The following is a 13,356-nucleotide window of genomic DNA, read 5'->3' as shown; positions in this document are numbered from 1 at the left end:
AAATTAGGTGGGGAGGAATACTGCCCACCTAAACATTACACAATAAAAGTTTCAAACTTTTTAAGAGTTAAAAACATGTTAATAAATACTCCATTTTCCCCATGGACTTTTCATAAATCTAGTTGTTTCCACCAGAAAGTTTAGCCACAAAGATATATAAAATTATCAGAAATGAACGTTGTCAAGAATTTTAAAGTTAAATATACAGAAAATAGCATTTCTCACTGAAAACAATAAACAGTATTAAACAGCATAATAAACTATGATGGCATTAGTGAATTATAAGGACAAAATAGAGATTCATTTTATTCTTCTGGAATTAGAGAACAGTACTTTAAAGACAGCTTTCAGAATAATCTCTACATTTCCCAGGGTCTAATTATTTTTCCCTATTAAACTATCACAGGAAATGAAGCAGCTCATCAGTCTTTTCCAAGAGTAAGACTTCTCTCATTCCATTCCAGTTATTTTCCAAAAGCTTCAGCACACAGGCAAAATAAATATATCAAGCAGGAAATTGGTTAAGATTTAATTAAAAAAAAAAAAAGAAAGAAAAATTAGATAACCAAGGTATAGGGGGAAAGTTTCTAACATTTGCACAGTCAGGAAGGGAAGGTCTCTCACAAACCCAGGTCCTGAGGAAAGAAAAAGAAAAATGAAACAAGGTGATTCTCAGGGATGGCATTTTGTTTGTATGGATTACTCAATGCCATGTTTCTCAAATTGCACTCAGTAATCCACTGGTAGGTTGTCAAATAAACTCAATGAAATAGAAATCATCAGATTGTATTATATACAGTAAATGTTTTATATACAGTAAACCAAAATTTTTGAAATTATTGTTTCAGTCATGTATGAATTTGTGGGTAGACTCTAAAACAAACTGTTTGAGAAACAGTAAGAATGAATGTTGAATTAAAGATTGCTCAATATCTTGAAGTAGATTAGTTTACATAGATCAGAAACAGTATGGTTGGCCTGAGATATATTTTAAAAACTGTTGTAAAAAGGATTCAATACTTCATATTGCAATACTTTCCAGCACCCTCTTCAATACACATATACTATCCACACCATTTCTCAAACCAGAAAACCATAATAGGCCAGAAATTATTATTTTTGTTTCTTTAGGCATCAGCATTTTCTAATTCAAAATAGTATAGATAGGGCTGGAAAACTTAGTTTCTGTGAAAGGCCAGGAAGCACATTATTTTCAGCTTTGAAGGCCAAATAGTCTCTGTCATGATTGCTCAACACTGTCAAAGTAGAGCGAGAAGAGCCAGATGATTGATACAGGTATGACTCTTGCTTCTTGGGTAAAGTGTGTTGACCCTTTTGTTAAGTATAGTTTCCTATACTTTTAGAGAATGTATACTGCACATAATTTGAGATTATTCTATGCCAAAGTCATATGGTTTGCTGTCCTGAGCTAGCCAAAGTATATTTGTCAATAGAGTAAATGGTTCTAGACTCTGTCATTCAGTTTTTCAGAGCATCCAAACTGCTTATGGAACTTTTTCAATGTATGTGTTCCTAAGTCACTGTTTATTTGTTTTAGGTGGTCAGTCCTAAGACCCAGGAAATCATTTACGATATTCTGATACACACAAAGGATGAGAAAGCTGGCCCAAGTGTAACACAACTGAAACATAAGCTTTTGAGGCACCATCTCAGAGATGGTATTTTGTTTGTATGTATTACTCAATGCCATTTTTCTCAAACTGCATTCAGTAATCCACTGAAACACAAGTGAAACCAAAACTTTTGAGGTACCTCAGTTTTTTCCATTTCTTGGGTTTGCAGGGGTAATCTAGGTCACTGCTTTTCAAGCTTAGCATGCCTGCAAAATACCTGGGGAGATATGTTGGTGTTTCTAACAAACTTCTAACCCACTGCCAAGCTGCAAACCACCAAATCCTGACAGAAACAGTGTTCGAATACAACTACCTAGTAATAATCCACATAAGTCATGCTTACCTCTTTTTCTTTTCTGAGGAAACTGTCCTTTAACTAATTTAAGGGTTGTTGGAGAGTGTGATCCACTGTCTGTTCCAGGTGCAGTTCTTTTGGGAAGAGGGTGACACAGATTAACCCTTTTATTCTGCACCAGGAGTGGCATGCTGGCTTTTCTCTTTGGCTGCACTCTCAGATTTGATGCTGGATTCAGTGGAACCACCACTCCCTTTTTTGCTGTCGATATTTCCTCAGAATTCTTTTCTGTTTCAGTTTCTTTCCTTACTTCCACCTCTGAGTCAAGAAACTCAGGATCTGGAGTCATAACTAAAGAAAATCCAGCATCACAAATTCCATCTGAAATACAAGGAGACTGAGGACGCTCTGCTAACAAATCCAAAGCAGCAGAAACTTCCAAAGTGTAACCACTAGGATCTGAAAAATAAGACCTCAACTGAGTTAAAAATTCTAATGGGCACTTTTCAGGTGGAGGAACCAAGTCAAAACCATTGGACGATTTCCCAAAGAATGCAGTCTTTTTCATTCCATCCTGAGCAACCGTCAATGAAGGGCTTTTATCTGCCTTGTACAGTTCTTGAAAATTGTGTTTTACTAATGTGCTTGGACAGGATCCTTGTTCAGGAAGTGATTTCTTTGCTTCCAGCAGGGCATAATTAAGTGCAGGTAAAACAGGTATCACTTTCAGTGGGATGTCATCTTCAACTTTCAAATCTTTTACCCCTAAAATGTATGTCATATATTAAAAACCTGAAATTGTTTTTTCTCTTTAAATAAAACATGCAAGAAAAAAAATATTTAGATGAAATGGTTAAATATGCTATGTTTCAAATGACAGCCTAAATAGCAATTTTAAAAGACTTACAGATATACTTCATGAATAAGTATGTCCATATATTTGATATTAAATGCACACACTGAACTGAGAAAGAATCATTTGACATATAATTGCTAGGTTAGAATGAATAAGCTAAGCCGTGCCTCCAGCTCCATTTCACCTGACAAGCAGTTCAGAAGGAGCTCAGATGGTCTTTCATAGCAGTAGCTCTGGCCATTACAGTGGGCAGATTTGCTTTCCTGCTTTTTAATTCTCATTTTCTTTCTTTAAAATATATGTACCTTATTTTATATGTACCTTATATAGCTCACATCAAAATCTTTACAGAAGTTATATAATGCAAATCAGATGCACTGAAAGAAGTAAAAGATTTAAATAATCCCCAAATCTCAATGAAAGAACAGTTGCTAATTTCATCACCTTTCTAATCAAATGAAACAAAAATTTTAAAAATTAACTAAACCAATTACCTGTGTTTCACCTCTTTTTCTTGTTCCACTCTGTTAATTTTTTAGCAAATGGATAACTTAAAAAGAAGTAGTGAGAAAAAGGAAAGGCCAGATCCTCTATGAACTGCTTATTATAATATTAGAAAATTTCAGTCACTAGTAATATAAATCTACATATACAAAGACTTCCAGTAGCCAGAAGCTGCAAATAGGAATTATACCATCTTTTTAAAAGAAAAGGTACCCAAAGAATTACTAACCCCAAGTTAGTCCTAGTTAAATATAGTAACATAGTATAACATAGTAAGTATTAGGAAAAGGAAAAAAAGGGTAAATAAGAATAAACAGGAAAATGTGTCTATATATTAAAACAAAAATTCCTTTCTTTAAAGTTCATCATTTAAAGAGTAATGAATTAAGGAAAAATAAAAAGCCCTTATGCATTTATAAGCACACAGTTTGCAATAAAGTATCATTTTAAAGGCAACTTCATTATTTCAAGATGGAATTTGGAAAGGCAGAACTTAATATGATTTGTCATAGACTATCAAAAAATCCATGAAAGAGGGTGAGGCCTGTAGAGCACTTGCCTTGCATGTGTGAGGCACTGGGTTCTATCCTTAGTACCACATAAAAATAAATAAATAAAGATGTCGTGTCCATCTACAACTAAGAAAATATTTTTTAAAAAAATCTATAAAAGATGGGCTGGGGATGTGGCTCAAGCGGTAGCGCGCTTGCCTGGTATGCGTGCGGCCTGGGTTCGATCCTCAGCACCACATACAAAGATGTTGTGTCCACCGAAAACTAAAAGATAAATATTAAAAAAATTCTCTTTAAAAAAAAAATCTATAAAAGAAAAGTTAGCTAGGCAATATATTACTCTTCCCCCACCCCGGAAGATTTAACCTAGGGGTGCTTTACCACTGCGCTACATCCCTAATTCTTTTTTATTTTGAGACAGGATCTCTTTTTAAGTTGCTTAGGGCCTCACTAAATTGCTGAGGCCAGCCTTGAACTTGTGATCCTACTGTTTCAGCCCCTCAAAGTCACTGGGATTGTAGGTATGAACCACCATGCCTGACTAATATTATTCAATTTAAAACAAATAGCTTAAGTTTTACTTCTAAATGATGGTTTAGTATTTTTTTAAAAAGTCTTCATGAGCCTGAGAAGCACGTGAAAAACAAAACCCCAATAAGTATTCAAACAAAATTCTTGTGCTGTTTCTGGGTATAAGTAGTAATGGATCTTATCCAAGTTTATAATTTAAAAATAAATCAACTAAGGGGTTGCAGCCCAATGGTAGGACGCTCGCCTATCACGTGCGAGGCCCTGGGTTCAATCCTCAGCACCACATATAAATAAATAAAATAAAAGTACTGTGTCCAACTACAACTAAAAAATAAATTGATTGTAAAAAATCAACTTAAGCCAGGCATGGTGACACACACATATAAGTCCCAAATACTTGGGAAGCTGAGGTAGAAAAATGACCTGAACCAATGAATTCAAGATCAGTTTGGGCAGCATAGCAAGATCCTGTCTCAAACACCACCAAACATATTTTAAAAATAAAACAAGCAACAATAACAAAACCTTTAAAAACTTTTCTGTAATGGTTGTAGCTTTATAAGTTCAAGACGTAATTTTTTGTTTAAAAAACACACAGTGTCGGGCTGGGGTTGTGGCTCAGTGGTAGAGTGCTTGCCTAGCATGTATGAGGCACCAGGTTCAATTCTCAGCACCACATATAAATAAGTAAATAAAGGTCCATCAACAACTAATAAAAATATTTTTAAAAAGATGTTTAAAAAACATACAGTGTAGGGCAGGTGATGAAGCTCAGTGGTACAGTACTTAGCTACCATGTATAAGACTCTGGGTAGCTCCCTAGTTCCACAAACCAAATAAAACCCCACACATTTATGAAACAAGTGAGAATTTCTTCATGTTGACCAAAAAAAAAAAAAAAAAAAAAAGATTCACTTTTATTTATTTGTTCAGCAGATATTTATTATTTTTGAGGTTTCTGGCATCAGTAGACCTTAAAGATAGTAGAATATAAAAAAGGCAGGCAATAGGCTGGGGATATAGCTCAGTGGTAGATAATGTGTTTAGCATTCATGAGGCCCTAAGTTACATTCTTAGCACAATGAAGCAAAAAAGAGTTACAAGAAGGGTAAGATATGTATTGAAATACACAAGTAAATATTTAAATTATATTAATGATAAGCATAGTTGAGGTTATAAAAATACTGATACTGAAACTATAACTTGACATATATGAATAAGCTAGATCAGTGTTCCTTAAGGTTTTTGCTCATTATCCTCCCCTTAGCCTTTTTCCCTAATTGCCATAGAGAATAATACTAAAGATACACTGCGTATCTCTTTTCGTAATATATAAGTAATATTTTTTCACCACAGGAATCAAATTTTGGTCCTTTGGGCATTCAATGTCACTCTGAGAATGCATAAGCCAAATATGGAGTACAATAGTCCAAACAGTGAGAAGAGTATCCATGAAGATCCTGAGTCCTCCCTACTAGATAGGCTATGGCAAAACAAATTCCTAGCTACTGTTGTTCAGTAACAAATTAATTCAATTTTAGACATTCTGAATTTGAAGTACCTTGGAGATATCAAGGTGGAAATATCAGTAGATATTGTGAGATATGTGTCTGAAGCTCAGAGGAAACGGTAAGCCTGCAAAGGAGATCTGGGATCAACTAGGAAAATTAAGGGATGAGAGTTATTTAAGAATAAACAGCATTTAACAGTTCATGTGCTACTGAGAGGTCAAGTTAGATGAGGACTGGGAAACACACAACAGACCAAGTGAACTGAATACCACTGTGTCCTTACCTGTTGACAGGTGTGAATGGAACAAATATAACCCATGTAGACCTATCTGCTCACCTCCCAAATCTATACAGAATGAGAATCAGAAGAAGAAAAGTTAGGTGGCCAATCTTATATAACAAAAGTTAAGTACGCTGAAAAATATTTCTTCCAAAAAAACGTGTCCTTACTTGGTTCTGGTATTAAGGCTGATGATGTAAGTAAAATAAAAAATCCCCGGTCTTCTAAGCATTTGATGATTGCCTGAAAACACACACATACACACACACAAAAAAAAAAAAAAAAAAAAAAAGAATCTTTAACACCTCTCTCTTCTACCACACAGTGTATTCTGAGCTCAAAAGAATTTAAAAATTTTTGAAATGTAATATTTCCAGGAATCACAGAATTTAGAGCCCAATTTTAGAAATTGCCAGTTTCTTAGCCTTAAGTTTTAGATTAGGGTATATTTGAGTAGGTATATAGAGCACAAGGATATGACTTAGCCATTCTTAGCCAAAAAAATCATGACCATGTTCTAAAAATAATAACTATAACAGCAAGGGTTAGTTTATAATAGTGCTTAACTATATAACAGGTCAATCAGAAAAAGCTTTTTTCACTCTTCCCCCCGCTGGGATAGTTGCCATTTCAAACCACTGAAGGCAAAGTTACCAGGTAGACCACTGATTCACATGACAATTATTGTACAATCATGAAATTAAAAAACTATCCAATGAAAGAATCCTTTTAATAACATCCTAAAGATAAACAACACTCGTGTAGTAGGAGAAATTATCAAAAAGTTATTATCACAAATCATAAAGTTAATAGTTCTTTTCCATTTTCAAAAATGTACCCCTAACAAAGATAAAATCCAATGTTCATACAATATTAAAAACAAACAAAACAAAAACAAAAACAAGAAAACAACAACTACTGACACATCAATGTAAATTGAGGTACAAGGGGGATAAAAACATATTAGTCAATGAATATTATATGTCCACAGACTGGGCATGGTGTATGCCTGTAATCCCAGTGACTCTGGAGGTCGAGGCAGGAAGATCATAAGTTGGAGGCCAGTGTGGGTAAATTAACGAGGCCCTCAGCAACTTAGTAAGACCCTGTCTCAAAAGAAAAAATTTAAAAAGGCTAGGAATGGAGCTCAGTGGTAAAGCAAACCTGAGTTCAATTCCCATTACCCAAATAAATAAATAAATAAATACCACACACTGAAAATTCTTTTCGCAAATTAAAAAACTTCAATATAGGCATAGCCAACTAATATGTAGTTATCAATTTCTCAATTAAGGTGAAATAATTACATTTTAAACGAATGACTCTTACCAACTGTTTATTTTTAATGTACTCGGTTAGTTTATCTATCCTTTCCCCTTGTTTGTTTGACAGTTCCACCTCATACAATTCAAAGCACAAATCTTGGCAAAAGACTGTAAAGGAAATCAGAAAAACAACATTCCTTATGTTTTTTTAATAGTTCATTCATTCATTTTGTAAGTCACAAAAATGAAAGAAACTAGGACTATTTCTTGATAAATTTTTATCACTTAGTGTTTTTCTTAGTTATAAAACATTAAGTTATTGAAATAATTATTTTAAAACAATGCTCATTTACATTGGCACTGCTATAGGATTAATAAGATAAACACTATATAAATAAAATAAACATCAATATTCCAAAGATTAATCTAAGTGACCAAAATTTTTTCTTCTCACATTTTTATTTTTCATTTTAAAGGATACAAGTAAAATCAGCAACAAAAGCTCTGCTATCTTTGATAGGAAATGTCTATGAGTTTCTAGTTATTTTTAATATCTGCTTAATTCTCTCAATATTCTAAAAGCTAGTCTTATTATCTTAGATAAACTACCTTTAACATTTTCTGGATAAATTCCAAGGAACTGACGAATATGGCAAATCTAGAACTTTCTCAAAAAACTCTTAAAAAGAGGGCTGGGGATGTGGCTCAAGCAGTAGCACGCTCGCCTGGCATGTGTGCGGCCCAGGTTTGATCCTCAGCACCACATACAAACAAAGATGTTGTGTCCGCCAAAAACTAAAAAATAAATATTAAAATTCTCTCTCTTTCTCCCTCTCTCTCACTCTCTCTTTAAAAAAAAAAAAAAAAAAAAAAAAAAAAAAAACCTCTTAAAGACTCATCTTGAGATTAATAGAAGAAAGGTTTGTGTGTGTGTGCACACATGAACTACAAGAGAAAATGGGAAATAACAGGAACAAAAGCCCAGGACATGCAGTGTGCCATTATATTCAACAGACCTTTGTGCTCCAAGTAGTTCTGTTTTTTAAAGGCAGCTTCTGGTAGTCGTTTTTTCAAAGAAGACACTTTCATTACATACTTAAAATCAAGTTCCTGTGGTCTAAAAAAACAAGGATATCAAGCAATGCAATAAATATTGAAATTATATATAGTTCCATAATTTTTGGTTTTCTAACATAAATGCAAACGAAAATATAATGACCACAAAAGTTCTTATAGTGATAAAATCTAGGTTAAATAATATGCATATGTACAAAAAGTACAGATTTTCAACAAATGACCCAAATGTGCAAATTGGTTCACATTTTCTGAATACATGCAATTTTGATGTAACCAAAATATGCTGATGTTTCAACAAATTATATATACTGCAAATTGAGAATTTAAAAAATCATGCTATTTAAGAGTTGAAAACTCTTACACATGCAGATTTTTTGAATCACTTCCCAACTACTTTTTCCTTTTTCAAAACTTACTTTTGGAAGGTTTAGATAACTTAAACTGTGCAAAAATGGTACAAAAAATTCTTCCATACACTTCAGATTTCCTAAATGTCACCAGCATACCATATTTACTTTATCATTCTTCCTTTCTATATAACAATATTAATTCTGATTCTTTTGAAAATAAAATGCAAATGTGATGTCTTTTTACCCAAATACTTCTTCAAAAAGGAAATTTTCTGACACAATGACAAACCAATTAGTAAAATCAAGAAATTCACAATGTTACAGTATTATTACTTAACCTACCCCTTCTCCTCAACTTTTGTCAAAGTCTCAGTAAGATCTTTTGCAGCAAAAATAAGCAATTTCCTATACAGGATGTCAATGCATTTTGTTACCATATCTCTTTGGTCTCGTTTTATCGGGAACATTTCTTAGTCTTTCTTTTCAAAAACCAGATATTTTAAAGAACACAGATCATTTTGTAGAATGCCTGTGTATCTAGGTAGGTCAAATGCTTCCTCCTGATTATATTAGCAGCAATACCACAGACAGAAGGGATACAATGTCATTCTCTCTGCATTATACCAGAAAGCACCTGACATCTATTCCATTAATAGTTACATTAACTTGACCCTTAGTTAAGATGGGATTTGTCAGTTTCCTGCGCTTTTGTGATTAATAAGCAAGTTAAAGGGATATACAAATATCAATCATTCATCTACGGTTTTTAGCATCCACTTGATTATATACTTCAACATTTTTTTTGTACATTTGGTAGTTATGCTCTATTTTGAGGAAGAATTTTTCCTTCTTTCTCATTTATTCAAAAAATTCTTATTTTATTTTATGATTTATAATACCTCTCTGCCTCTTCATAAGAAAGGCCAACAGAAAGAAAATGAATCAATACCATACCAGTTTTCACCATTCATTTCAATTCAACTATGTCTATATTTCAATGATTTTGAGTACAAAGAATTGGTAAAAGAAAATATTTCATAAGATATACTTTACAGTTTGCCTAGAGAAAGTATTAATTATGATAATTCATTATAATGAAAATAAATGTAACAGCTACTTTATCTAACACTTTTACGCCTCAGAGAATCATGTAAAAACTAGAAACTCAGATACTGCTTATGTTTTTTTTTTTTTTTTTTTTTTGGTACCAGGGATTGAATCCAGGAGTGCTTAACATCCTAGTCTTTTCCTTTTCTTTTTCTATTTTGCTAAGTTGCTTAGAGCCTTGCTAAATTGCTGAGCCTGGCTTTAAACTTGTGATCCTCCGGCCACAGACTCCCAAGCCCCAGGGATTACAGGTGTGTGCCACCACACCTAGCAGATACTGCAAATCTTAATAAACACTTAGTAACAGGATTGAGTGGCTATAATCTTGTATTTATTAAGGCAAATCTGATTCACTTTGGGGAAAAGTCAAATTTCTAATATAAAGTAATTTATTCTGAGAGATCATTTTCCCATCAATAGATTAGAATTTAGGTCTCCTGTGTCATATCCTTGTGCTCCATATACCTACTCAAATATACCCTAATCTAAAAGCAAGTATAATTGTTGCAATTCACACCAATGCCAACCAGCAAGACCTCAGATGAGAATTTTTTTAAAGATTTAAAATTAAAAAATTAGGGTTAGGAGTGTAGCTCAGGGGTGGAGTGCTTGCTTAACATGGGCAGGGTTCTGGGTTTAAAAGCCAGCAGTAGGGAGAAAAAAAAAAACCTATAAAACTTCGTATAAGCATTTAGGAAGGAAACAAAATACAATACTTACAGCTGTGTTGGAATTATTGTACCGTAAGTAGACCAAAGAGTTATATCACACAGCACACAACCTTGAATAATTAATCTCCCTTTCCATGGAGAGAGAACTTTAAGAAATGAGAATAAAAAAAGGAAACTGGATTATTAATGAATAAAACATTTACTAAAAACAAGAAACTGAAAGACTAATAAAATAATTTCTTACCATTTTTACTGAGTTCAACTCTAAAAAAGAAAAAAAAGCATTCTTATTAGAGGCAAAAGTAGTAAATCCCAGTAAAACAAAGTATGCATATAATTACTTACATGCTGTTATGAGCTGGTGCTGCCATCTTTTTAGGCTCCCTGTACTGAAAAGCTACAATTACATAAGGACAGATCTGTCTCGGTCTCTTAATAACAGTGTCGCCTGAAAGTTCATAGAGGTAATACTGAAAAAATAAAAACATATATTATCAGTGCTATGGAATTACATAAATATCAAATTTACCTCTATTTCACCCAGCCCTGAAATTTAGCACATTAGATTCAGAAATATACTTTAGGTATTATTTATTCACCTGACTCAGCTCAAAGGCACGAAAATGACTTGTCTTGTGAGAAACTTTGTTTGTATCTGCCGCCACGTGGCAATCATAACCAAAAGATGGCCTAGTGTAGTTAGTTGTATAATTCTCAGACACAAACTTGACTTTTCCCTGGAATGAAAATATTAAGACTAATCAGATGTCTTCAAATAGCAAAAACATTTATTCTAGAATTCATAAGCCTAACAAGGAAGTGGTTGTGTTTGCACCACCAGTAACTATAGTTAAGAATTATCTTCTTAAAAAAAAATGATCTTGGGCTGGGGCTGTAGCTCAGTGGCAGAACACTTGCCTAGCATGTGTGAGGCACTGGATTTGATCCTTGGCACCACATAAAAATAAAAACAAATAAAATAAAGGTATTCTGTCCATCTACAACTACAAAAACAAAACAAAACAATGATATTAAGGCCAATAATAATCACAAACCCTTTAAAACTATATTTAAAAATCTTATGTGTTTGGTTATCTTTCAGAGGCAAATACAGCTTTTATCACAATATCAAAGGAATACATGAATAACTCCAAACTCAAGAGAACCAAAAAAAATCTTGTTTGCCAGGCAGTAATGCACACCTATAATTCCACTGACTCAGGAGGCTGAGGACAGGATTATAAGTTTGAGGCAAGCATCATCAAACTTAGTTGAGACCCATTCTCAAAAAAAAAAAAAAAAAAAAAAAGAAGAAGAATAAGAAAAGAACCATTTAAGAGGAAAAACTACATAGTCCACCATATTTTTTTAAAGTACTTTTTTAGTCTTAGATGGGCACAGTATCTTTATCTACATGTAGTGCTGAGGATCAAACCCATTGCCTAACATGTGCGAGGAAAGTGTTCTACCATTGAGCTACATCCCCAACCCTACCCACCATCTTTCATGATATACTCTGTGATTGGCTATTTAGTAGTAACAACAGAAAATATAACAAAATTTGAAATTTCAAAAGATGAATTTCCAAACCAAAGTATTAATAATTGTAAATTATGCCAGGGCCCAAAAGTCAGCAACAAGCAAATATGTATAAAGTGTTTAGGGAAAGTGTAAGGCAGTTAGCCTTGATCACCAAACAGCCAACAGTATTTCCCATTATAGACTTTTCTTCAACAAGGATCAAAGTCAAAGTTATCATATGATGAATTACAATTATTTAAAACCTGAATGAACAATAATAAAATATTGAATAATATAATGACATAAGAAAATAATGTTCATAATATGTTAAGTTTTAGCATGCAAATATACAAACCACAAACTTTTTATGAGTTAGGAAATCAATATGTATGGGGGGAAATATATACCATATAAACCAATGTGAGATATGAGATTATAGACAATTTTTACTTTTAGAGGCAGGGTCTCTCTGAGTTGCTTAGGTTCTCACTTAAATTGCTGAGGCTTGCTCTGAATTCACAACCTGTCTGCCTCAGCCTCCTTAACTGTTCCTCCAATCTGAAAAATTTTTTTATTGATTCTTGAAGTCCTGCCTCTTCACTTATAGGACCCACTAAAGACAATACACTAAGAGGCCAAAAAAGGTAAATAATACTACTCAGTAACCGCAACCAATACCTTTTCCCATGAAACATCTATGGCACTGAGCATTTTTGCTTTTCTGAAATAAAATAAGGACTGAGAGCACCTAGGCAAATATTAAACAGCAATCTCTAGCCAGGGGAGCAGACACTGGCAACAAACCAACCTACATGATCAAAACCAAAATGCTTATTATCTGTGTTAACAGACCTACTTCTGCCAGAACTACAACACTTGCTTCAGAGCAGAATGAAGTTTAAGACAAGCAAGGACAGTACATCATGTCAGTGTTATTTTCCCTGTAATTCTCAGGGGAACAAACTTCAAAATATGAAGAGCTTACACTCTTTAAAAAGTCAGTAAAACTGGGCTGGGGTTGTAGCTCAGTGGTAGAGAGCTTGCATCACATGCTTGAGATCCTGGGTTCTATCCTCAGCAACACATAAAAACAAACAAAAGTAAAGATATTGTGTCCATCTACAACTAAAAAAAATATTTTAAAAAAAGTCAGTAAAACTAAACTTTTTTTTTTTTTTAAAGACAGAGTGTGAGAAAGAGAGAATTTTTTAATATTTATTTTTTAGTTTTCAGCGGACACAA

General features: G+C 33.5%; 1 protein-coding gene across 4 annotated transcripts in view; it reads right to left on the bottom strand.

The window, feature by feature from the left end:
• Positions 1 to 13,356, bottom strand: part of Tasor2 (transcription activation suppressor family member 2) — a 76,860-nt gene that overhangs the window by 26,427 nt on the left and 37,077 nt on the right. For all 4 annotated transcript variants that reach the window (XM_076831988.1, XM_076831989.1, XM_076831990.1 and 1 more), the window contains 9 exons: positions 11,193 to 11,330; positions 10,939 to 11,063; positions 10,838 to 10,857; positions 10,643 to 10,739; positions 8,405 to 8,505; positions 7,453 to 7,556; positions 6,294 to 6,366; positions 6,127 to 6,189; positions 1,978 to 2,694 (listed from right to left, as the gene is read on the bottom strand). In XM_076831988.1, coding sequence (XP_076688103.1) covers positions 1,978 to 2,694; positions 6,127 to 6,189; positions 6,294 to 6,366; positions 7,453 to 7,556; positions 8,405 to 8,505; positions 10,643 to 10,739; positions 10,838 to 10,857; positions 10,939 to 10,964 — 1,201 coding nt within the window. In that variant the 5' untranslated portion in view covers positions 10,965 to 11,063; positions 11,193 to 11,330. The remainder of the gene's footprint in view (positions 1 to 1,977; positions 2,695 to 6,126; positions 6,190 to 6,293; positions 6,367 to 7,452; positions 7,557 to 8,404; positions 8,506 to 10,642; positions 10,740 to 10,837; positions 10,858 to 10,938; positions 11,064 to 11,192; positions 11,331 to 13,356) is intronic.

The sequence above is a fragment of the Callospermophilus lateralis genome, chromosome 13 (genome assembly GCF_048772815.1).
Source record: "Callospermophilus lateralis isolate mCalLat2 chromosome 13, mCalLat2.hap1, whole genome shotgun sequence".
Classification (NCBI taxonomy): domain Eukaryota; kingdom Metazoa; phylum Chordata; class Mammalia; order Rodentia; family Sciuridae; genus Callospermophilus; species Callospermophilus lateralis.
Note: the sequence above shows the minus strand (reverse complement) of the source record. Positions and strands in the feature narration are given on the sequence as shown.